General features: G+C 43.5%; 1 protein-coding gene across 4 annotated transcripts in view; it reads left to right on the top strand.

The window, feature by feature from the left end:
• The window catches only part of brm (ATP-dependent helicase brm), a 136,364-nt gene that overhangs the window by 77,558 nt on the left and 32,199 nt on the right, over nucleotides 1-26,607 (top strand). For 3 of the 4 annotated variants that reach the window (XM_068395055.1, XM_068395054.1, XM_068395052.1), the window contains exons 12-17: nucleotides 912-1,085; nucleotides 1,438-1,551; nucleotides 2,222-2,457; nucleotides 4,295-4,461; nucleotides 16,103-16,311; nucleotides 16,448-16,630. In XM_068395055.1, the coding sequence (XP_068251156.1) occupies nucleotides 912-1,085; nucleotides 1,438-1,551; nucleotides 2,222-2,457; nucleotides 4,295-4,461; nucleotides 16,103-16,311; nucleotides 16,448-16,630 (1,083 nt within the window). Of the gene's footprint in view, nucleotides 1-911; nucleotides 1,086-1,437; nucleotides 1,552-2,221; nucleotides 2,458-4,294; nucleotides 4,462-16,102; nucleotides 16,312-16,447; nucleotides 16,632-26,607 lie in introns of all 4 variants that reach the window. The other variant, XM_068395053.1, reaches the window with a different exon arrangement.

Raw genomic sequence — 26,607 nt, 5'->3', positions numbered from 1 at the left:
CTGTGCACCAGAGCATGCTGCAGTAGCTTTGCAGGTTAACCTATTGGTGAGCACACTGACAAGAGACTATTTAGAGGGACCACAAGAAAATGGTTTGAAAAAGTATCTTATTGTTTTCTTTATCTGATAATTACATTACAATGCACTTTACTAAATACTGTATATGACTGCATTGTGTAATATAGATGTACAAGAAAGAGAGACCGCGAAAGTACGAGCGTGTGTAGATGTGCGGTTATGCAACTTTTTTATCGTGATTATTCTTTGTGTATATACAGTAAAGTAAACCATTTCATATTCTAAATTAAATTTATTCACTATATACTTTACCCAGCAGTACGTTACAGTACAGATTTACAAGCGAATATTTCAGTACTGTAAACTATGACATCAGAAATGGATCACCTCAATTCGGAATATGTTCTACTGTATTTCTGATGTCATAGTGTACAACGTACTTTACAGTAGGGTATTTTATTGTTTACTTTACCTAATATTTACAGTAAAATGTACTGTACTATATATCAGACTGCACTGTGTCTGTTTTGTGTAATGTAGATGTTCCAGTACGAGTGTGCGAGTGCGTGCACTCGTGTGTGTCGTGCCTCAGATCAGCTAATTTCATTCGGTTGTGACGATCCAATACATTATGGTGATAAATAGTTTTTTTGTATGTACAATAAAGTAAACCATTTCATGTTCTAAATCAAATTTATTTTCTGTGAAGGGTCAAAAGTGCTCACCATCTGCTGTTAACTACCTCGTTAATGATTCTAGCTTGTACTGAAAGCATCTCCATATTTATAGGACTGATTTTTATACATAGGTAAAAAAGAAATTAATTTTGAAATTTATATCGCTATTGAATTTTCTTTTGGATAACAGCATTTTATGAGTTATTTCTTCAACAGACTCTGAACACTTTCTACAATGCTCCTCATCGTCTCCTTTTAACTGGTACACCCCTTCAAAATAAACTACCGGAATTGTGGGCACTTCTCAATTTCTTGTTACCATCCATATTCAAGTCGTGTTCCACTTTTGAACAGTGGTTCAATGCTCCATTCGCCACAACTGGAGAAAAGGTGAGTGCTTTATTTTGTTATGTTTAATAATCTACCACTCGTTGACATTCAAAGTTACTGAACTATAATATGTGGACATTATTGTAGTGCTGTACTGCCTGATTAATCTTTTCAATATTCTATATTTTCATAATGGTGGTTATAATTTTAGAGCGATATCTAGTTTTGCTATAATTTTTAGGTTTAATGTTTATGATAAATTTTTATATATTTTTTAGGCTATGCAGCTTAACTGTATTTAATCAAGCGTTGCGACAATCTCAAGATAATTTGGAAGTAGTAAGAAAATTTTCAATACTGATTTTATGGGGGAAAAACTATCATAGCTAAGGAATTATATTTTTTATCACAGGTGGAACTGAATGAAGAAGAAACAATTTTGATCATCCGTCGTCTTCACAAAGTATTACGACCATTCTTGCTTCGAAGATTGAAGAAGGAAGTAGAAGCTCAGCTACCTGAAAAGGTTTGTAGTTCAAATATTTTTCTATGCACAGTATAGATGTTTAATATAGCCTATCATTCGTGAATATTATATTTCAGTTTCTCTGCAGGATAACATAGAGGATGTATGGAGTTATATATCAATTATCTTTGATCAATGCTTTCTCTATGATTTTATTAAGTGTTCTCTTTGGTGAATGTATAATGCTGGGAAAAATTATTTTCAGGAAACATTCAATAACTTTTGTAAAATGTAAAATTTTAATTTTTAAGTTTATAATTGGATGTAAATTGTAAGGTAAAGTAAAAGATACAGAATTTTGACAGCTACATTTTAAAGACAATTTTACTTATAACCTGCTTTTCAAAATTTTTTTTATAGAAATGAATGTAGTTCCAATAGTGTGATTTTTAACTTTTGAAAAAATATGGATAATTTTTAGGTAAACTTTCAATTATAGAAATGGGAGATAAGAAGACAAAAGAAAAGAAAAAGAATAATGATTTATAAAAAAAAATTGGGAAGAATCTGAGATGCAAGGATGCTAGAAAAGGACTAGAATTCATTTGAAAAGCAATAGTTTATTAAAGCTTAACGATTGAAAATAGATAGGAAAGAAGTGGTATAGTTGCAGGGCAAAGTAATAATGATGAATCATTTTCACTGTACACAACTAATAATATTTTTCCAGGTTGAGTACATCATAAAATGTGAGATGTCTGGACTTCAGCATGTACTCTACCGGTCAATGCAGTCTCGCGGTGTTATGCTGTGTGCTGAGGATAAAAAGGGACAAAAGAGCAATACCAAGGCCCTCATGAACACCATCATGCAGCTGAGAAAACTTTGCAATCATCCCTTCATGTTCCAACATATTGAAGAGGCATATTGCAACCATGCTGGGTTCTCTGGTGGTATTGTGCAAGGGTGAGTTAAGTGGAAGTCTAATCTATTCTCTTATCACAATTCCCAAAATTCTATCCCCCTTCTCATTCCACTAAAATTGCGTTTCTGTCCTTGATGTTCATGTGAATACAGTATTTAGGATTACTAAGGCACATCAGGTGGGTTAATGCATATTCCCTTGAATTTCATATGCAACAATGCAGTAAATGGCCACGTTGTTGTTTATATTACCTAATCAAAATTTATACTGATTGATCTAAATCTTCCTCTGGTGTAAGATTTGCTGAAGTATCATCTGATACAGCAAATGAGTTGTCAATACCTAATAACGTGTCAATTTTCACAGTAGAATTGTTTGCTTTATAGTTAACGGTCTAGAATTATTTAAAACTAGAGACCACAAAACTCTTTAATTTTCTAAGACTAGAAGTTCTTTACAAGGCATTCAAAACTAGTCTTGAAATCCCCCTTTTGAACACATTACATTTCCCTCCCACAGATTATATGAAGCTTATGTTATTAGGAAAAATTGCTAGATCCTTGTGCATGTAAGCAAAGAAAGTTGATGATAAAGTTGCATTTAACATGAATAAATTAAATAAACCTATTTCTGTTTCTGACTTAAATATTGCTCTGAAGTCCGTCATACTAGAAAAATGACTGATATTGTGGAGTAAAGAATCTGACTATAACATTAAAACAGATTAAGCCAGCAGTTAGATTATGGCATTCTACATTTAAGAAAATAACATTAAGGCAATATTAATTTATTAAAAACATATCCTTTTGGGTAATTGTTTACAACACCACGCTCTCCATTTACTCCAAAATAATGCAATCCTGCAGTTCTCATCTTCTTGCACAGTAATTGGGTGGTTATTTAAATTCTGGGAAAGCAATAATTAGCAAGATATGTTGAGGAAGGGGAATGGGTTATAAAAAGAGAATAGCTCGGTTTCCTCACCAAACGACTTAGAACTGACATGTCAACATAGTACTCAACCAAACAGAATTCGTGATGCCCGCGTACATAAACAGAAGTTCGTGATGCCAGCGTACATTTGATATACTGAATATTCAAAATATACTTGATAAGAAATTGAGTGATTACTCAAAAGTGTTACTATTTGTAAATTGTATATTTTATGGACACTTGAGTAATTAATCCATTTTTAATTAAGTATATTTTGAATATACAGTATATCAAATGTACGCTGGCATCACAAACTTCTGTTTATGTACGCTGGCATCACGATTTCTGTTTGCTTGACTAAGTTGACTATGTTGACATGTCAGTTCCAAGTCGTTTGTTGTGGAAACCGAGCTATTTTCTTTTTATAACCCCTCCCCCCTTCCTCAACATGTCTTGCTAATTATTGCTTTCCCAGAATTTAAATAACCACCTAATTACTATGCAAGAAGATCAGAACTGCAGGATTGCATTATCTTGGAGTAAATGGAGATCGTGGTGTTGTAAACAATTACCCCTTTTTGGCACCAACTCATCTGAGTTTCATGTGGCGTAATAAAACTATCCCAACTAATGATTTAAGTGTCTTGTTGGTATTGATGTTACAAATTGTTATTTGCAGCTGTCTCTTTTGACAGTCCTGTTTATGTTATGAATTTCAAGTAATTATTACCTTTTCACTCTAGGATTGGGAGGTGTAGTTATTCACTTAAACATTTAAGAATTACTATCTTTGTCTCCTTTTGAGCTGTATAAACAATCTGGGTTCATTTCAGATATCTTTTTATGCATTTGCAGAGTGCATAGGGAAGACATATAGTCCTGTAGAAATGTAGACTTAGTGTGATGTTTCAAGGAGTAATTTTCATTTTTGTTTTTTTTTTTCAGCCCGGACATTTATCGTTCCTCTGGTAAATTTGAGCTACTTGATCGAATTCTTCCCAAGCTTCACCTCACAGACCATCGTGTATTGCTCTTCTGTCAAATGACACAGTTAATGACAATTATGGAAGATTATCTCATGTTTAAAGGCTTCAAATATTTAAGATTGGATGGTAAGTAGTACTTCATCCATGCTCTATCAATATTTTAGAAGTGCATTTTTATTTTCTCATGAGGTACTGCATGTTAATGAAGTAGCCTGACCGATTTGCCCTAAGGGACTGTTATGAATAATTTATTATTCATCAAAATGCGCAAGCAGCTGTAGGGTAATTTGGAATACTGTAGTTGGAAACCATGGCTGGAAAATGAGCAAATCACAGGAAGAGCTAGAAGAAAAATGTAATAATCTATGTAAAGGAGGAGGAGAGATTGAAAATTTACTGTAGAAAACAAGTGCTATTGGCTGCTTATTGGGGTACACTGCTGTTTGAAAGTTTGTTGGTAGGCTTGTGGGATAATGTCAACATATAGGTGCCTTATTGGATATCATATGATTTTATGAATAGAACTTACCTGGCAGTTATATATATATAGCTGAGTCTCTGACTGCGGCAGAATTAAATCGAAAATCGCGGCAACCGCCTTGTGGTGGTTGTGTGGTTAGATGGTTAACAACCCTTACAGGGTGGTACTTGGAATCATTCCCCTTTTCTGTTCCTCAGATTATCTCTGCCGGCCGGATCGACAACATCGTTGGTCCGCCTTTCAGAGTTTTTCGGATCACTTTCCCTTCATCGCCTTTTTGGACTTCGTTTTTGGTGAAGTACACTGTGTTGGGATTTGGCAATCGTGTTGTTTTTGTTTTTTGTCTTTTTTTCCTTTATTATCATGAGTGAGAAAATTCATTATCGTGTTTGTGCGAATGATATTTGCAAGGTGAGGTTGCCGAAACTTTCGGTTGACCCTCACACTATCTGTATGGGTTGCAGGGGGTTTGAATGTGCTTTAGATAATAAGTGCAAGGAATGCGAGGTTTTAAGTGATAATGATTGGTTAGCTATGCAGCGCTATGTGCGCAAACTCGAGATTGATAGTTAGAAGAGCTAAATCAAAGTCAAAGTCTCCTAGTGAGCCTAGCTTAGATTTATCTATTGACCCTTTGCTTGTAACCCCTTTGGAAGGTATTCCTTCCCCAAATGTAGTGACTCCTGCCCCTTCTACAGGACCTGTGCCTACGGATGACCCTGGGTATGCTAAATTAGCTGCTGATTTGGAGGCCATTAAAGCACAGTTGGAGGCCTTTAAAGGTAAGGGTGTTGGTGAAATTAGTGCTTGTGAAAGTGCAGTGGAGGTGGCGACTGATCGAATCTGTCATACCCCTAGGTCTAGACCTCTACCAAGCTCCCAGGACCAAGGGAGAAGGTACGTCGAAAGCCGAAAGGGGGTGAGAGGTGCTTATCCTCGGTCAGTCGTCGCCTCAGACAGTCCTGTTGCGATCTCCCAGGCTGCTCTTGACCGCCATAGGAAAGGCGTGTCGGATACGTTTGTGTCTTCGCCTGATCGTTCTCCCAGACGTAATTGGCGTTACGAATCAAGACCAATGAAGAGAGGGTGGAACCGGGACGTGCAGTCTCGTTCTCCCTCTCCCGGTTCGAGTAGCAGAGACCCTGATCCTTGGGAAGACGATTTCGATGTTCCTGTTAAAAGGGCGAAACAGAGAGTCCTTAGCCCAGTTAATCCTGCTAGACTCCCTGCTTCTTCTGCCAGCGTTCCCAGTCAAGCCGTACGACAACTGCCGTCTTCGGCACCGCGAGAGCCAGCGGAGGTTGCTAAAGCTTTCATGGTTGTTATGCAGGAACAACTTTCATCGTTAGTTAAAGCTTTCAGCCACCCTTCTCAGTCCGTCAGACGTAAGGACGTCTCTTTGCCTGTTAAGAGATCTTCTTCTAAGAGAGATTTTAGTATCTCTCCCAAGAAACCTCTGCGCACTTCGTCGGCCGTACGACAACGTGCACCCTCCTCATCGGCACGCTGCCAGGAATTTCCTTCCCCCCCCTCCCGCCGCCAGGACGATACTGCCTCTCGTTCTCGGCGCCGTGACGATTCCGTTTCCCTTTCGAAACACCTGGACGTTACTGCCTCGTTTCTTAGGAAACAGGATGAATGCAGTCTGCATTTTCAAGGCGACGGCAGCCTGCATCTTCAGGACGCTTCCGTTTCTCGTCATCGTGACGATACTGCCTCTCGTCATTGTGACGATACCGCTGCTCGTCATCGTGACGATACCGCCTCTCGCCGACTGGATGTTAGCGGCGCTCGGCGCCAGGATTCAAACAGTTCTCGCTGCCAGACTGCTGGCAGCCCAACTCTTCGGTATGTTATCCTTGAGCAGGACCTCGAAGATATTTCGGAAGAGGAAGAAAAACCTGCCAACTCTTCTAGCGATTACAAGGTTCTTTCTCGCTCTCTTTTGGAACTTTATGGGGAGGAATTTCAACCTTCGGCCCCTCGTTCTCCTCAGTCTCAATTTACCAGGAAGAAAGCTACTAAGCCTTCGGCCTTCATCAAAATGAAACTTTCAATTTCGGCCAGGAAAGCTCTCGCTAAAGTGGTTGATTGGATGGAGGAACGGAGACAAGCTGTCAAGATCACCTTTTCTTTTCCACCGTCCCGGCTCGCTTCCAAGGCCGGTATGTGGTATGAGACAGGGTAACCTTTGGGGTTAGGAGTGCATTCCTCCTCCCAAGGTGACTTCTCGGCTCTTGTGGACTCGGCAAGAAGGCATGCTTTAAACTCTGCCAAGGTGATGTGGTCCATGTCGGAGCTTGATCACCTCGTCAAGGGAATTTTCAGGGTTTTCGAGGTTTTCAGCTTCCTGGACTGGTCTCTCTGGACTCTGGCCAGGAAGTCTGAACTCCTGGAGGACAAGAAGGACCTGACGAGTATCATGTCCTGCATGGACAAAGCTCTAAGGGATGGAGCTAATGAATTGGCTTCCCTTTTCTCAGCAGGGGTCTTAAAGAAGAGGGCCCTTTTGTGCTCCTTCACCTCTAGATCTGTGACTGTTGCCCAGAAGTCGGAGCTGCTTTACGCCCCTTTTTCTCGTCATCTTTTTCCTGAAGCTCTGGTCAGAGATATCTCCCTTTCTCTGGCTCAGAAGGCTACTCAGGACCTTTTGTCTCGGTCGGCTAGAAAGACCTTACCTGTTGCTCTTGCTCCTCTGAAGAAAGAGGAGAAGAAGTTTCAACAGCCCTTTCGGGGCAGGATCTCCTCGAGAGCGGATTTTAGGGGGAGAAGACAAGAGTCAGGGCCAAGGACCAGCAGGGGTGCGTTTAGGCCTCGGTCCAAAAAATGAGATGGAAGTCCTCCAGACACCAGTAGGGGCAAGACTGTCTCGTTTTTGGCAGTCTTGGGAAAGGAGAGGGGCGGACACCTGGTCCCTCTCAGTCGTCAAGGAAGGTTACAAGATTCCCTTTTTAAAGAAACCACCTCTCTCAAACTCTCCCCTGGCCTTAGTGGCTCAGTACACCGACGCGGGGAAACGAGAGGCTCTTCTGGAGCTAGTCGACCAGATGTTGGTCAAGGGAGCAATAGAGCCAGTTCAAGACCTCGCCTCACCAGGCTTTTACAATCGCCTGTTTCTGGTTCCCAAGAACTCGGGTGGATGGAGACCAGTACTAGATGTCAGCTCTCTGAACGCCTTCGTGGAGAAAACAAAGTTCTCCATGGAGACGACTCAGTCAGTGCTGGCTGCAGTTCGTCCAGGAGACTGGATGGTTTCTCTCGACCTACAGGACGCTTATTTTCACGTCCCCATTCATCCGTCTTCGAGGAGATATCTGAGGTTTGTGTTCCAGGGCAAGTGCTTCCAGTTCAGGGCACTTTGCTTCGGTCTCAGCACAGCTCCCCAAGTCTTCACCAGACTTATGGCGAATGTGGCAGGCTGGTTACACCAGGAGGGGATAAGGGTCTCCTTCTATCTAGACGACTGGCTGATCCGGTCACAGTCGAAAGAGAAATGTCTGGAGGACCTAATGAAAACTTATACGATCACTCAGGACCTGGGACTCCTCGTCAACTGGGGGAAGTCTCAGACCGAGCCGAATCAGACTATTCTCTATTTGGGGATAGTTCTGAATTCAGTTCTTTTTCAGGCTTCTCCCTCCCAGGAGAGGCAGACCAGGTGCCTGGACAAAGTCAAAGACTTTTTGAGGAAGCAGGAATGCTCAGCGAAGGAGTGGATGAGTCTGCTGGGAACTCTATCCTCCCTGGAGCAGTTTGTCCCTTTGGGGAGACTGCACCTAAGGCCTCTGCAACACTTCCTCGCAAAGGTTTGGAACAGAAAGATCCAGGAGGACACTTTTTCTTTTCCCATCCCGACAGAGATCAAGGATCTTTTAATGTGGTGGCTGGACCCAGCTCTGTTGGGAAAAGGGATCTCCTTGTTCAAGAAGAACCCCGACCTAGTGTTATTCTCAGACGCGTCCGAGTCAGGCTGGGGAGCAACACTAGGGAACAAAGAGGTCTCAGGTATTTGGGAAGGGAGTCAGGTCAGTTGGCATATCAACAGGAAGGAGTTGATGGCCATTTTGTTAGGGCTCAAGGCCTTCAAAACCTCGGTCTCGGGAAAGACTGTGGAGATCAATTCCGACAACACCACAGCTCTCGCGTACATAAGGAAGCAAGGGGGAACTCACTCCCTCTCTCTGTTCTCAACTGCGAGAGAGCTTCTCCTCTGGGCGAACGAGAACGAGACCCAGCTGTTGACAAGGTTTGTTCAAGGGCAGAGAAACATCAGGGCAGACATGCTCAGCAGGAGGGGACAGGTCCTTCCTACGGAGTGGACTCTCAATCCGCATGTCTGTCGGAGCCTCAGGAAGTTGTGGGGCAGACCAGTAATAGACCTTTTCGCCTCCGGTCTAAACAAGAGGATCCCGAACTACTGCTCCCTAGTACCGGACGAGGAAGCTGTTGCAGTGGACGCCTTCTTGATGGATTGGACGGGGCTGGACATGTATGCCTTTCCCCCGTTCAAGATCATCAATCTGGTTGTCAGGAAGTTCGCTCTCCTCGATTCGGGACAAATGACCCTAGTGGCTCCATTCTGGCCTGCGAGGGAATGGTTCACCGAAGTGGTAGGGTTACTGATGGACTTTCCAAGAAGACTCCCGGCAAGTCCAGATCTCCTCAGACAACCCCACTTTGAGAGATTTCACCAAAACCTCCTCGCTCTCAATCTGACTGCCTTCAGACTGTCGAGAAGCTCGTTAGATCTCGAGGCTTTTCAGCACAAGCGGCGAAAGCTATTGCCAGGGCAAGGAGGATCTCTTTACAAAGAGTCTACCAGTCAAAGTGGGAGACCTTTAGAGCTTGGTGCAGGAGGCGCAAGGTTTCCTCGTCCTCTACCTCTCTGAGCCAGATTGCAGACTTTCTTTTGTACCTCAGGCAGGATGCTAAGCTGGCTGTATTTACCATTAAAGGATACAGGAGCATGCTCTCAACCGTCTTTAGGCATAGAGGCTTAGAGTTATCTCAGAATAAGGACTTGCAGGACCTCATTAGGTCTTTTGAGACAACGAAGCAGGTGCACTTAAGGCCCCCTTCTTGGAACCTGGATGTGGTGCTTAAGTTTTTGTGGTCCAGGAAGTTTGAGCCTATCTCGCAAGCTTCTCTGCGAGATGTGACTAAGAAAACCCTCTTCCTTTTGTCTCTAGCGACTGCCAGGAGGATCAGCGAGGTCCAGGCAATCGAGAAGCGTGTAGGCTTCACCCTAAATGGAGCGGTTTGTTCCTTGAGGTTCGACTTTCTCTCCAAGAATGAAAACCCTTCGAAACCCTGTCCTAGGACTTTTGAAGTCCCTAACCTCACGGATCTAGTAGGTCAGGAACAGGAAAGCCTCCTCTGCCCGGTTAGGGCTCTCAAGGCGTATTTGGCTCACACTAAGAGCGTGAGGGGTGCTTCCAACTCCTTATGGTGTTCAGTGAAGGATCCTCAAAAACCCCTGTCAAAGAACGCTTTGTCCTTTTTCCTGAGGGAAACTATTAGGGAAGCCCACCTCTTTTGTGAGGAAGAAAACTTCGCCCTGTTAAAAGTACGGGCTCACGAAGTAAGTGCCATTGCTGCTTCGCTGGCATACCGGAAAAATATGTCAGTTAAGCAGATCATGGACACAACGTTCTGGAGGAGCAACTCTGTCTTCGCTTCTCATTACCTCAGAGAGGTAAGAGTGGACTATGATAAGTGTTATACCTTGGGCCCATACGTAGCTGCGGCTTCTGTATTAGGCAAAGGAGTTACTACCCCCACTCAACCTTAGTTTATGTACTTGTATATGGGTTTGTGTTTTTTTTATGGTTGTCTGAGCTCCTCGTCCTGTGGTACGGTTCCCTCAGTCCAGATAGATAGTTTATATCTATTTCTGCAAGGTTAGATGGTTAGCTTTAGTAAGGTTGCAGGTTTTTTATATGGGAAGGTAGTTTTCTGTAGTCTAGTCAAGTTGTTGGTCCTACCCCTTTGACAGACTCGATTGAGTTGTTTGCAGCGTAGCGGGTCTACTCCTGGCTGAACACTCCTAAGGGAAAGCGACTCTAGAGGCAGTTACCTTTGAAGTCAGCTACCTTAGCAGGTAAGGAATCAAGGTGTTTGTTCTCCTACAACTCTTTTGTTGTTTCCCCAATTATGTTTTTTCTGTCTGTTTCCCTCCTCCAAATGTGTGAATCAGCTATATATATTTAACTGCCAGGTAAGTTCTATTCATAAAAATGGAGTTTTTATGATAAAACAAAGTTTTATGAATACTTACCTAGCAGTTATATATATATTTTAAAGCCCACCCACCTCCCCTCAGGAGACAGGTCGGGCAAAGATAATCTGAGGAACAGAAAATGGGAATGATTCCAAGTACCACCCTGTAAGGGTTGTTAACCATCTAACCACACAACCACCACAAGGCGGTTGCCGCGATTTTCGATTTAATTCTGCCGCAGTCAGAGACTCAGCTATATATATATAACTGCCAGGTAAGTATTCATAAAACTTTGTTTTATCATAAAAACTCCATTTTGTTCCTATGCTTATACTGTACAAACTTTTTGCCCTTTAAAATAGATTGTCATCACTAGAACTGGAATGGCTGTTGAATTTGATAACAAAGTAGTTAATAAATGGCAAGTGCAGCCTCTCTCATTTTCCTGTCAAAGGCTTCACTTTTGCTGCAACTAGTACGGATGTACTGTTGCGTCTTTTAGCAATGTTATTAATCCTTTTTCATCTGAGTAACAGTTTTGAATGTTTGTATGTCATTATGGAGACAAAGCAGGTTGTACGTAAATGCCATGGAATGAGCAAACGAATGCAGATATTTTGCCCCTAAAATGACGTTTGATTAACGTTAGCCCTCTGATGTTAGTAGAGGGCATCATTGTTCGTAATCATCTTTGTGTGCTGAATGTAAATCGTGGTCTCCTGTTCAGTGGCATGCATTTGCGTTCAGAAGGAATTGGAAGTCCAAGGACTCTTTGGGGTCACCCTTGGCAACACCCAAACTTATGCTGAATCAGCTCTAGACCTCTTCTCTTATCATCAAGATCACAGGCCACTGAAGAATCTGTACATACACCTCTGGCTTGGTCCCCAGGAAGTGCACGTCATGAGCCAAGAGAACTTGGGTCTACTTGGTGAGCTTTTCAGGGTTTGGTGGCTTGTGAAATTCTTCCTCAGTACACTGAATCTGAGGCATACTAAGAGCTCTTGTGTTGTTGTGCAGACTGTTGTCAACACGAATATACTAAAGAAATTGTGGCTTTGTTTAGATCTTTCAGGTATGTTATTTATAGCTTTTCTGAAGGAGCCGGTAACTAAAGCTACTTTGCCTTCAGTGTTCTTATTGATGACCATAGTGTTATAGTGCTTGTTCCTCTGCTGGTAACCCCATGCCACTAAAGCTGATATTTGTATCCTCCAGTACTGGTGACCTGAGTGCCAGTTAGAGGTGTGTTTGTGTGGTCTAAAATGGTACCAGTATCCCCAGTACCTGTGAACACCTTCTCCATGGCCAGTGTCTGTGCTAGTGATAAATGCCTACCATTCCCTTGGTGATTGTCCCCCAGTAGTGTTGTTCTTTTCGTGGGAACCCTCGTGGTTTGTCCTCCTTAGGGAACATCATCGTCGATGGTCGCTCAGATTTCGACTCCACTTCACCTAGTGTAAACCAAGTCTGTTAAGGTGAAGAACAGACTGCACTCCTCCTCCTCCTGATTCTGGCACTTTTTCTCTCTGGAATAATTAGTATCTCAGGAGTCCTAGCAATCTGGCCTCTGTTTTGAGAGATGGTAATGACTGCGTCTGAATCTGGCTGGGCTGTGGCCCGGTTGATTGGCATGCCAGGTCAATAGGAGATGCATGGCCCCATGGGGTCTACAGCACTTTTCATCGGCCGTGGGTCGGTGAGGGACAGGCCACTTCCCCATTTTCATGATGATGGGAACAGGGTCTGTTCCTAACTGCAAACATGAGGTACAGTATACCTCTTCTGTCTGCTTTAATTTGTGCCAGAGATCTGCTGTTCTTCAGTGTCCGCCGCAGCTGGGCTCGACTATGTCCGTCATGGTACCCCCAATTATGTTGCCGACTCCATCATTGGACCTGACCGCTTGTATTTGTGGAGGAAGGATAGATCGCTTGAACAGGTTTCTGAGCTCTTAACCCTTGCGACTAATTAAGGAGGTCAGGATTCTTCTGTCCTTAAGTCGTTGGACTGGACGTGAGCTGCCACCAATGGAGTCGGTGAACTCTTAGAGTCTGAGAGTTCCTTAGTAGAGGTGTTTGCACTGCTTCAGGATTTTATTGAACTGGATGGGGCAGGATTCAGTTGCAGATTTTAGGATTAAAGAAGTTCCTATATCCTCTTGTGACAGAAAGACTTATCCCTTTTTGGGAGTAACTGGCTATCGACCAGTTTGTCACACAACTGAACTGAATATTCTTGGGCCTGGTGATCTGCTCCCCGGTTCCAGAGCCTTTGTGTGCATTAGAGGATGCTTTTTAAAACCCTTGGAACAATCTGGAGATGTATGCCTTTCCTTCATTCTTTCTGGTTTGTCGATTGATTACTAGTGTTGTCAGCGTAGGTTCTCAGGATGACCCTTGTGGCTCCCAGATGGCCTCCACATGCCGAATAGTATCCAGACCTGTTGGTGTTCCATGATGAGGTGCCAGGAGAATTACTCTTCTCTGATAGTCATACCTTTAGGGGTACCATCACTGTAATAAATGTTGAATGTGATGACGTTGTATGGAGTTGGTGGAAGGTTGTTGCAAGCAGTGAAAAGTTTCTACAAAGGTAGTAAAGCATGTGTTAGGATAGGAAATGAAGTGAGCGATTGGTTTCCGGTGAGAGTGGGACTGAGACAGGGATGTGTGATGTCACCGTGGTTGTTTAACTTGTATGTTGATGGAGTGGTGAGAGAGGTGAATGCTCAAGTGCTTGGACGAGGATTAAAACTGGTAGACGAGAATGACCATGAATGGGAGGTAAATCAGTTGTTGTTTGCGGATGATACTGTACTGGTTGCAGATGCGGAAGAGAAACTTGGCCAATTAGTGACAGAATTTGGAAGGGTGTGTGAGAGAAGGAAGTTGAGAGTTAATGTGGGTAAGAGTAAGGTTATGAGATGTACGAGAAGGGAAGGTGGTGCGAGGTTGAATGACATGTTGAATGGAAGAGTTACTTGAGGAGGTGGATCAGTTTAAGTACTTGGGGTCTGTTGTTGCAGCAAATGGTGGAGTGGAAGCAGATGTACGTCAGAGAGTGAATGAAGGATGCAAAGTGTAGGGTTCAGTTAAGGGAGTAGTAAAAAAAAGAGGGTTGGGCATGAATGTAAAGAGAGTTCTGTATGAGAAAGTGATTGTACCAACTGTGATGTATGGATCGGAGTTGTGAGGAATGAAAGTGACGGAGAGACAGAAATTGAATGTATTTGAGATGAAGTGTCTAAGGAGTATGGCTGGTGTATCTTGAGTAGATGGGGTTAGGAACGAAGTAATGAGGGTGAGAATTGGTGTAAGAAATGAGTTAGCAGCTAGAGTGGATATGAATGTGTTGAGGTGGTTTAGTGATGTTGAGAGAATGGAAAATGACTGTCTGCTAAGGAAGGTGATGAATGCAAGAGTTGATGGGAGAAGTACAAGAGGAAGGCCAAGGTTTTAGTGGATGGATGTAGTGAAGGAAGCTCTGGGTGATAGGAGGATAGATGTGGGAGAGGCAAGAGAGCGTGCTAGAAATAGGAATGAATGGCAAGCGGTTGTGACGCAGTTCCGGTAGAAGCATTGGATGACCACGGAGGTAGCAGCAGTAGGGGATTCAGCATTATGAAGCTTCATCTGTGGTGGATAACGGGGGAGGGTGGGGTGTGCCCACCTAGCAGTACCAGCCGAACTCGGTTGAGTCCCTTGTCAGGCTGGGAGGAACGTAGAGAGGAGACGTCCCCTTTGTTTGTTTCATTTGTTTGATGTCGGTTACCCCCCAAAATGGGGGGAAGTGCCTTGGTATATGTATGTATGTATTTGGAACTGCCAAACAATCTTCATCGCCATGTACTTTAGATAGTATACCAACAAGTCCTTGGACTCTTTTGTTCTTCTAATCTCTGTGGTGGATGCTCATGTAGTTGTGTAACCAGCTCAGAATTACAATGAATAGAAAGCATCTTGTTCGTGGTAACATGCTTGATATGCGACCGAAACAAAAAGTAAAATGACTTGCTCTTCGTTTCTTCTTTTCTTCATGTCAGGATGCCAGAAAACTTCTAATCAATCAATCAATCTTCTTTCCTTCCCATTCCTTGGGGATGAAGTGGATGTACCATTATACATTGGATCTAACATTGATGCTGGTAAACTGCATTTCTGAGCACCATTCTTAATAAGGGGAGGATGATGGCATGAATACCAAATTATGGAGTCACCTTATTTCAAAAGACAAAATGTTTGCATACATGCAGGAACAAATAACTAATTTTGAAATTACTTTTTACCTTTTGTAGCTGTATAAATCCAAGTCTCTTTGAGTTTAAAGCATCTCACCTCAACCACCAATCAGCCCCAAGTTGAAAGTCAATAGGGAAGAGTCTTTGGAGTGGGCAGGGTTTCTTGCCAGCATTCACCACTACTCCTCAAGAACCTTGTTAACAAAACACATTGACCGTGTCAATTCTGGTGAATGCATTACTTTGAAAATAAATTATTTTTGTTTATGAAGTTTTTGTGGTTGGCATTATGCAGGTAATAAACCTTCTTTCTTAATATAAGTAGTTATTAATAATGATTGTGTGCGGTTACAACATTGTCAGTCCCTGCATGATCGTTATGGTAAACTGTATTTTGTATTTTAGTTAATTAAATCATAGCCCTTTAGACTCATAGTAGCCCAAAGTCTTACCACGCAAATGCCTACATAGCAGGGTAGAACTGTTAGTGCACCTCATAAGGTTACTATAGGGATTACTAATGGGTCTTTGCGCTATCACTTCAGCCCCTAACTGCTGGCATTTGAAGCTACTTGTGTTTTGTTTAGAATTCAAGAGCAATCCTTGACCCCGTACTAGGAATTGGTGGTCAATGCTAATCTTTATGATTATAGTAAACTTAGTTTTGTGTTTTTCAAGTTGGTTACGGCGTCAATGACTTTTGATGTCAGGATGCCAGAAAACCTAAAATCAATCAATCATGTTAGTTAGGTTGATTCATATTTATATTGTTAGATTTCTAAAGCTTATGGATTGAGAATTTTATTTAGAATTTCCTCATCAACAGGTATGACCAAGTCAGAGGATCGAGGCGAATTATTGCGTATGTTCAACACATCCCGTGAATATTTCTTGTTCTTGCTCTCCACTCGTGCTGGTGGTTTGGGTCTTAACCTGCAGTCTGCAGATACTGTCATCATCTTTGATTCTGATTGGAATCCCCACCAAGATTTACAGGCTCAAGATCGTGCCCATCGTATTGGTCAAAAGAATGAGGTTGGTTGAGTTTTATCAATTGTAGCTTCTTCATAATAGTTATGTCTCATTTTGAATAGTATTATGGAGCTCTATATAATTGATTTGGCACTTTATGCATGAGTTCTATTGCATTTTTAATTATACTTGATTTCAGGTGCGCGTGTTACGACTGATGACAGTCAATACAGTGGAAGAGCGTATTTTAGCTGCTGCACGTTATAAGCTCAACATGGATGAGAAAGTCATCCAGGCTGGTATGTTCGATCAGAAGTCAACAGGATCAGATCGAAGACAGTTCCTCCAAGCTATCCTTTCGAATGATAATGAGGAAGATGAAGTGAGTATAAATCGTGATTTTTTTTTGTATGTGTCCCTTCCCTTCCTTGTGTGCTTCAAATTAACCTTGCTTTGACAGAATTTGGGTGTTAATGAATGTCAAATTGAAGTTTAACCACTGAAATATTTTACGGTCATTAACGATGTGCTGAATTTGCTCTTGTGCCCCAGCCCTGGCTTATATAGCCCAAATCCTTAAATCCATTCTTCATGGTTGTTATCTGATGTTTGGCAAGTATTTGTGTTGACAAAGATGACCATGGTGTTCTGATTTTAGGCATAGGCACTCCATCAGTTATTCAAAAAATAATCGAGTGGAATGGATGTTTTGTATTGTTGACTCGCCGGTTGAAGTAACAACAATAAATAATTTTCTATAAAGAAAGTAGAGCAAAAATAGAAAATAAGAGCAAGAGAAAATTAAATATGTAAGAGAAGGATACTGTACTCAACATTTGTTTTAATGAGAATACACAATTTTTTCTTTTATTTAGGAATAATTTCCAGTGTAATTAGTTAAAATGGCTTTTGAAGTGTGATAATAAGGTATTTAACAGCTGACAGGCAGTGAAAGGATAGTTCCAGTCAATTTTCTAATGTCATCATCATTATCTCCTATGCCTATTGATGCAAAGGACCTCAATTAGATTTCGCCAGTCTCTATCATTAGCTTTTAGTTCAATACCTCTCCATTCATCATCTACTTCATGCTTTAAAGTCTTCAGCCATGTAGGCCTGTATCTTCCAACTCTTCTAGTGCCATGTGGAGCTCATTTAAAATTTTGGTGAACTAATCTCTCTTGGGGAGTGCGAAGAGCATGCCTAACCATCTCCATCTACCTCTCACCATGATCTCATCCACAGATAGCACTTGAGTAATCTCTCTTATAGTTCAATTTCTAATCCTGTCCTGCCATTTAAATCCCAATATTCTTTGGAGGTCTTTGTTCTCATATCTACTAAATCTGGAGATTGTTTCATTGTCATACCATGACTCATGTCCATACTGTAACAGATCTCACTAAGCTGATATATAGCCTGATTTTTATATGTAATTTTGGGTGATTTGATTTCCAGATTTTACTTAACCTAGCCACTGTCTGATTTGCTTTTTTTCAATCTTTCATTAAACTCCAATTCTAAAGACCCTGTTTTTAAATATTAAACTTAGCTGGTGAATATATAAATAGCTGACGTCTCCGACGGCCCGACAGATTCCAAAAACTCGCGAGCGATAGCCATGAAGGTTGCGGGTGTGCCCACCAGCGCCGACTATCGGCCAGATACCGCATATACTTCTCAACCACTCCAGTTCTTCTCTGTCTGTGTCACCGACAACATTGGTTCCGCTCGCTCTAGACCTCGAGTTTTCTACCGAATTGGTGAAGTACTTTGTTTTGGTTGTTTTATTGGCTTTCGCTGTGTTGGTGTGTTTCTTCAATAAAACTCTTGATTTTTTTTTGCTTTTGTTTTTTGTTGATGAACTTGGCTTTACTTTGGATTTTCTCTGGTTGTTCATAATGGCTGACCCTTCTCCTGTATATCGCAAATGTGCGAGAGATTGTAACAAACGTCTTCCGAAAGCCTCTATCGACCCTCATACTGTTTGTTCTAATTGCCGGGGTAAATCCTGCCGATTAGGAGATCGGTGTGAGGAGTGCGTGGTTTTGTCGGAATTCGAGTGGTTAGAGTATGAAAAGTATACTCGTAAGCTCGAAAGAGATAGGGTGAGGAGAAGCTCATCTAGATCTTTAGAATTTTCCTCCTCCCATGCCCCTGAACCTAATCCTTCCCCTGTAGTGGTAGTTTCTGAACCCCCTATTAGCACTCATGAACCTTCAATGCGCGATATGTTTTTAGCTATTCAAGCATTAGGTGAAAAGGTTGAAACCTTAGCCTCGGACAGGAACCAGCTTATGTCCGATGTTAAGTTGTTAAAGTGTCAGAGTGGTAAAGTAGAAAATCAAAGTGGTAAAGTGGAAAGTTCGCAAAATGTGTTTAGTGTTGCGACCGAGGGTTCGTCTGTTCGTGCTTGTCGCTCCCCTAGTCCGAGACCTCTTTCAGGCTCCCCTGCACCAGGGAGAAGGAATGTCGTAGGACTTAAGGGAGCGAGAGGTGTAAACCGACGTACAGACGTTCCCTCTTTGGTATCAGACGTTTCTCATCAAGAACGTCCTTACCATAAGACGGGGGAGACTAAGTTCTCGTCGTCTTCCGACGACTTGACGCATAAGAAACCTTGGCGTAAGGTTTCTAGACCCTTAAAGCGCAATTCAGTCCCTTCAGGACAGGTCCAGCGTCCTGGCTGTAGCCATTGGGGCAGCTCTGACCACTTGCAGTCATCGGATGGCTGTTCGCCTGTTAAGCGAAAACGTAACACGGAGTCCGAGGGTCTCGGTAGGTGCGATGATTTGCATGCACAGACGTTACCGACGTCAGGCCCGTTCCGACTCCCGTTGACCCGAAGTGGGTTGTCCTACGGGACGTGCAGTCTAAACTTTCCTCCTTAATGGAAGATTACGAGCATGAACAGGTTCGCAATGATCCTTTGCTTGCGGTTCGCCAGTACGATAAGCGTGACTCTGGCCTTCAGCCGCCTAAACGAGTGTTTTCTCGTCCTTATGATGTTAGCGCTAACGTTTCTAGTGCTTTTAAACGCGATTCTGATCGTGTTCCTCGTCATTCACGTCAGTCCCGTGACGTGGAACCCCCTTTGCCGCAGTCTCGTGCTGACGTTCAGCAGCTGTCACCGCAGCCCCGCACTGACGTTCGTCGACCGACTCCGTTGCCCCGACGTGACGTTGAACGTCTGTCACCGCAGTCAGAGGTTGTTTTTCCTGCTCAGACCCTGCAGTCAATGCAGTCTCGACGTGATGTCGAACGGCAATCAACTCAGGCTGTTGTTGTTTGTCAATCACAAGACTTTCAGTCTTTGCAGCCGCGGCGTGACGTCGTTTCCTCAGCTGTTGCTGCTGCTCCGTCGCATGTTGACATAGCCTGTCAAGCGTTGCCTCCTCGGCATGTCTCTCCGTATCGCGAGACTTGGCAGTTGTCGGATGAAGTTCCGTCGGATGAGGAAGTCGTTGATCCCCTTCCAACTGATATTCCTTTGGGGACTTTTTCGGATGGAGAGGAGCCTAAAGTTGCTCAGCCCTCTCTTGATTTTAAAAAGATCATGCTTATTTTTAAGGAACTTTTTCCTGATCATTTTGTGTCTGCTGCTCCTCGTTCGCCACCATCAGAGTTCACGCTGGGCCTAGCTGCTTCGACTCCGTCGTTCACAAAGTTAGTGCTCTCTCGCTCTTCTAACAGAGCTTTGCGTTTATTAGGCGACTGGTTAATGACCAGGAGGAGTTTGGGGAAGTCAGCTTTTGCTTTTCCCCCTTTTAAACTGGCTTCTCGCGCGAGCGTCTGGTATGACACGGGAGAAGTTCTCGGCTTGGGAGTACCTGCCTCTGCCCAGGGAGACTTCTCAAGCCTCGTAGACTCTCCTCGTCGTCTGGCCATGAGACGCTCGAAGGTTTGCTGGTCCTCTTCAGACCTAGAGTTTATCGGGCCTTTGAAGTTTTCAACTTTTTGGATTGGTCGCTGGGAGCCTTGAGCAGGAAGATCTCCTCAGCAGACTGTGATGTCTCTGTGCAAATTATGTCCTGCATGGACAAGGCTATCCGAGAGGGCTCTAATGAACTCGCTGCTACTTTTACGGCAGGAGTTCTTAAGAAGAGGGAGACTCTTTGTTCTTTCCTGTCTGCAGGTGTCACTCCTTGTCAAAGGTCAGAGCTACTCTTTGCGCTTTTGTCTTCTGCCCTGTTCCCGCAGCAGTTGATGAAGGATATCGCAGCGTCTCTAGTGCAGAAGGATACTCATGATTTGATGGCCACGTCTGCGTGTAAGTCTGTACCTTCGTCCTCCTATGTCGTCAGACCTAAATTTGATACTCCAGCGACAAGGTTTATCCCGCCCTTTCGTGGCAGAGCTCCCAGTAAGGGAGGCTCTCGTGCCGATAGTAAGAGAGGTAAGAGGAGAGGATCTAAGTCCTCCCGTGGCAGAGTATGACGGCCCACGTCCTCAGACAGCAGTAGGGGCCAGATTGACCAACTTCTGGCAGGCCTGGGAGAAGAGGGGTGCAGACCGGGAGTCTGTTTTGTTGCTAAAGGAGGGTTACAAAATACCTTTTGTACGAAGACCCCCTCTAGTAAAAGATCCGATAGACCTCTCTCCCAGGTATCGAGAGGAGTCGAAGAGACAGGCATTGCATCTGCAGGTGTCTCAGTTGCTAGAGAAGGGGGCGGTGGTGAAAGTCTCGGACCTTCAATCACCGGGGTTTTACAACCGTCTCTTCCTAGTTCCAAAGCATACAGGAGGTTGGAGGCCGGTGCTGGATGTCAGTGCTCTCAACGTGTTTGTTGTCAAAACAAAGTTTATGATGGAGACCACCAAATCCTTTCTAGCAGCAGTCAGAGAGGGAGACTGGATGGTCTCTCTCGACTTGCAGGATGCGTACTTCCACATTCCTATACACCCAGATTCTCAGCCGTATCTAAGGTTTGTATACAGGAATGTGGTGTACCAATTCCGAGCACTGTGCTTCGGCCTCAGCCCTGCTCCTCTTGTTTTTACGAGGCTCATGAGAAATGTAGCAAAATTCCTACATTTGTCGGGGATCAGAGCCTCCCTGTACCTGGACGACTGGTTACTCAGAGCGTCGTCCCGTCATCGCTGTCTGCAGGACCTACAGTGGACGTTGGATCTTGCAAAGGAGTTGGGCCTATTGGTGAACATAGAGAAGTCTCAGCTGACTCCCTCCCAAACGATTCTCTATTTGGGGATGGAGATACAGAGTCTAGCTTTTCGGGCTTTTCCGTCTGCCAACAGGATAGAGCAAGCTTTGCTCAAAGTCCGTCTCATGCTAGAGAAAGACCATTGCTCTGTGAGAAGCTGGATGAGCCTCCTAGGGACGCTTTCATCCCTGGAACAGTTTATCTCTCTAGGGAGACTTCACCTACGCCCTCTCCAGTTCCATTTAGACTCCCATTGGAACAAGGAGAAAACTTTGGAGGCGGTCTCGATCCCGATCTCCGAGCCAGTCAAGACTTGCCTGAACTGGTGGGACAGCAATATAAGACTTCGAGAAGGTCTGTCTCTGGCAGTCAAGAACCCAAACCATGTGTTATTTTCAGACGCGTCGGATTTGGGTTGGGGGGCGACTCTGGACATTCTGGAATGCTCGGGTCTTTGGACGGCAGACCAGAGGACCCTTCACATCAACTGCAAGGAGCTGTGGGCAGTCCATTTAGCACTGACGAGTTTCGAGAGTCTACTTCGAAACAAGGTGGTAGAAGTGAATGTGGACAATACCACGGCCTTGGCTTACATCTCCAAGCAAGGAGGCACTCACTCCCACTCTCTTTTCGTCATCGCAAGGGACCTCCTCATCTGGTCAAAAGATCGAAGCATCTCACTGTTGACGAGGTTCGTCCAAGGGAAGTTGAACGTCTTGGCGGACTGTCTCAGTCGGAGAGGTCAGGTGATCCCTACAGAGTGGACCCTCCACAAGGATGTGTGCAAGAGTCTTTGGATGACTTTGGGTCAACCCACCATCAATCTCTTTGCGACCTCGCTGACCAAAAGGCTCCCGACTTATTGCTCTCCAGTCCCAGATCCAGAGGCAGCCCACATAGATGCCTTTCTGTTGGACTGGTCTCACCTGGACGCTTACGCATTTCCACCGTTCAAGATCCTCAACAAGGTGTTGCAGAAGTTCGCCTCTCACGAAGGGACAAGGTTGACGTTGGTTGCTCCCCTCTGGCCCGCGAGAGAGTGGTTCACAGAGGTACTTCTATGGCTGGTAGACGTTCCAAGGAGTCTGCCTTTACGGATGGATCTCTTACGGCAGCCTCACGTAAAGAGACTTCATCAAAGCCTCCCCGCGCTTCGTCTGACTGCCTTCAGACTATCGAAAGACTCTCAAGAGCTCGAGGATTTTCGAAGGAGGCAGCCAGAGCGATCGCGAGGGCTAGGAGATCTTCTACAATCAAGGTCTACCAGTCGAAGTGGGAGGTATTTAGAGATTGGTGCAAGTCCTCCTCTATTTCCTCCTCCAGTACCTCTGTAACGCAGATTGCGGATTTTCTCCTGTATCTGAGAAACGGTCGCTCCCTCTCTGCTTCCACCATTAAAGGCTACAGAAGCATGTTGGCTTCTGTTTTCAGACATAGAGGCTTGGATCTTTCAAATAACAAAGATCTCCAAGACCTCCTTAAGTCTTTCGAGACCTCTAAAGAGCGTCGTATTTCAACTCCTGCTTGGAACTTAGACGTGGTCCTACAGTTCCTAATGTCAGACAGGTTTGAGCCTTTAAATTCAGCCTCCCTGAAGGATCTTTCCCTCAAGACATTTTTTTTGGTGAGCTTGGCTTCGGCTAAAAGGGTCAGTGAGATCCATGCTTTTAGTAAGAACATCGGCTTCTCGACAAATAAAGCTATATGTTCTCTTCAACTTGGTTTTTTGGCCAAGAACGAACTTCCGTCTCGTCCTTGGCCTAAATCTTTTGAAATACCTAGTCTTTCAGAGATCGTAGGTAATGAAGTTGAAAGAGTGCTGTGCCCCGTTAGAGCTCTTAAGTTTTACTTGTCTAGAACTAAACCAATACGAGGTTGTTTTGAGGCTTTTTGGTGCTCCGTTAAGAAGCCCTCATTGCCCATGTCTAAGAATGCATTATCTTACTTTGTTAGACTTTTAATCCGGGAGGCACATTCTCATTTAAGTGAGAAGGATCGTAGTTTGCTTAAAGTCAAGACTCACGAAGTGAGAGCAATAGCGACTTCGGTGGCTTTTAAGCAAAATAGATCCCTTCGAAGTATTATGGACGCGACCTTTTGGAGGAGCAAGTCAGTGTTCGCTTCATTTTACTTAAAAGACGTCCAGACTCTTTATGAGGACTGCTACACACTGGGTCCATTCGTTGCAGCGAGTGCAGTAGTGGGTGAGGGTTCTACCACTACATTCCCTTAATCCCAATATCCTTTTAATCTTCTCTTGAAATGTTTTTAATCTTGTCTTGGGTTGTACGGAAGACTAGGAAGTCTTTCGCAATCTTTTTGGTTTGGCGGGTGGTCAAATGTTGTTTCTTGAGAGCGCCCAGATTAAGGGTTTTGATGAGGTCCTGTTATAGGGGTGTTCGCCCTGGATATAACAGCTCCTGGGAGTCTTTCAGCATCCTGAGAGGATGGCTGGGCTTCGTGAGGAAAGCGGACTAATGAGGCAGAGTAATCATCAAAGTCAGCTTCCTTACCAGGTACCTACAGTGATACCTCGGTACTCGACCATAATCCGTTCGAGATCCGTGTTCGACCTCTGATTTGTTCGAGTACCGAATTTTTTTTCCCCATAAGAAATAATGGTATATATTCTATTCCGTTCCCAAGCACTCGAACAGGCCCAAAATATTAATAAAACGTGTACCTAAACAACAATAATTATCTAAATGTGTATGAAATTGGTCAGAAAATCCTATAAAACAATTTTAAACCATTTACTGTACTAAAATAAAACAATTTTAAACCATTTTCTGTACTGTAGTGAACATACCTTTGAGCAGCGGTTCGATGGCATACAGGGATGGATGTGGAGAGGATGGAAGGGGGAGGTTACTGCTTGGAAGGAGAGTCCCCTTCCATGATGTGGCGGGGTAGTTCTCCTTCAGGAGTTGTTTCTCTCTCCAATGAAAGGGTGGGCAGATCTATTTCAGGGGTTTCTTCTCTTCTTTGTCTCTTCTTTGGAGGAGAAACAGGCTTTGATGTAGCAGCTTTCTTTTCTTTTGTGAAAAACTGGTCTATTGTTAATTGTTTCTTCCTCCTCTGCAGTATTCTTCGAAAATGATACATGACACTATCATTAAACATATGCACTGCCCGGTTTGCTACTGCAATTTCTGGGTGGTATTTTTCAGCAAAAGCCTGCACATCTGCCCACTTGGAACAAATTTCATTGATGAGAGAACTTGGAACATCCTCCCTTACCTCATCCTCTTCTGAAGATTCCTGCTCCACAATCAGATCCTGCTGCTGTTGTTGTTGCAGGTGCAACAATTCCTCCACAGTCAACTCGGTAGAATGGCTTTCTACAAGCTCATCAATATCATCCTTGTCGACCTCAAGCCCCAAACTCCTGCCCATGACAACAATTTCCTCAACGACATCAGTGTCATCAGAAATTACAGGGGTAGCAGTGCTTGGACCCGCCTCTGGTTGGAAACCTTCAAACTCCCTCTCTGTGACACATGATGGCCACAGCTTACGCCAGGCAGAGTTCAATGTCCTATAGGTCACACCTCGCCAAGCTTGGTCAATCATGTTAACAGAGTTGAGGATGCTGAAGTGTTCCTTCCAGAATTCCTTTAGGGTCAACTTCGTGTCACTGGTCACTTCAAAACACTTTCTGAAAAGGGCCTTGGTATAGAGTTTTTTGAAGTTTGAAATGACCTGTTGGTCCATGGGCTGGAGTATGGGAGTAGTATTGGGGGGCAAGAATTTGATTTTGATAAAGCTGTATTCTTCTTTCAAGTCATCCTCGAGACCTGGAGGATGTGCAGGAGCATTGTCCATAACCAGAAGACATTTCATTGGCAAGCTCTTTTCAATGAGGTAAGCCTTAACCTGGGGGGCAAACACTTCGTTTATCCACTCAGTAAAGAATTGTCTTGTGACCCAAGATTTAGTGTTCGAGCGCCACATAACTGGTAGTGCACTTTTACAAATATTATTTCGTTTGAACACCCGGGGGTTGTCCGAGTGGTACACTAACAAGGGTTTGATCTTGCAATCGCCACTTGCATTTGCACACAGCAACAATGTTAGCCTATCTTTCATTGGCTTGTGACCTGGCATCTTCGTCTCGTCCTTGGTAATGTACGTATTGGCTGGCATTTTCTTCCAAAATAACCCAGTCTCATCACAATTAAAGACTTGTTGTGCGATCAAATTTTGTTCATTTATGTACCGATCGAATTCCCCCACGTATTTATCGGCTGCAATTTGATCCGAACTAGCTGCCTCCCCATGCCTAGTAACACGATGAATACCTGTTCTATTACGAAACTTTTCAAACCAACCCCTGCTCGCTTTAAATGTAAATGAATCACTTTCACTGGTACTCGGACTTTTCTTCACTAATTCTTCATAGATATGCAACGCTTTTTCACAAATGAACGCTTCACTAACACTTTCCCCGGCCAACTGTTTTTCTTTAATAAATATTAAAAGCAACTTTTCCATCTCCTCAATCACTTGTGGCCTTTGCTTAGTTACCGCCGTAACTCCCGTTGCAACATTCGCCTTCTTAATCATTTCTTTATGCTTTAAAAACGTAGAAATGGTCGACTTCGCCATTCCGTATTCTACCGCTAAATCGGACACTCGTACACCATTCTCATATTTCGCTATAATTTCCTTCTTCAACTCGATCGTTGTTCGCACTGTTTTCCTCTTCTCCTTCCCCTTAACACTCATTACTTTCTTGGGACTCATTATGAAAGCTAAAAAAGCAATTAAAAGCACTGAAAATCACTAAATCACAACGAATGCTGATCGCGCGTTGTCTGAGTGACGCTCTCGAGAGAACTGATGCTTCCCGAACAAGCGAGAGTGGCCGAGATGGCGCGATCATCACAAAGCCCATGCGGTCGTCACGTGTTCGGCTGGTCGAGTACCGAATTTTTGGTCGAGCACCGCAGCAAAAATTTCTCGAAAATTTTGGTCGAACTCCGAATTGTTCGAGTATAGAGTCGTTCGACTACCGAGGTATCACTGTATACTTAAGTTGGTTTTTTATGAAATATTTGTCAAAAACTCTTGAGCATATACGCCTTTATTGTATTAATACTGGTCTCTACCCACCACCATGGGTTTGAATCAGCTATTTATATATTCACCGACTAAGTTTAATATTTAAAAATGATATTTTCATTATAAAATAAAT

This window comes from Palaemon carinicauda, chromosome 20 (genome assembly GCF_036898095.1).
Source record: "Palaemon carinicauda isolate YSFRI2023 chromosome 20, ASM3689809v2, whole genome shotgun sequence".
In the NCBI taxonomy this organism is placed as follows: Eukaryota; Metazoa; Arthropoda; class Malacostraca; order Decapoda; family Palaemonidae; genus Palaemon; species Palaemon carinicauda.
This window is presented reverse-complemented; position numbering and strand designations above follow the sequence as displayed.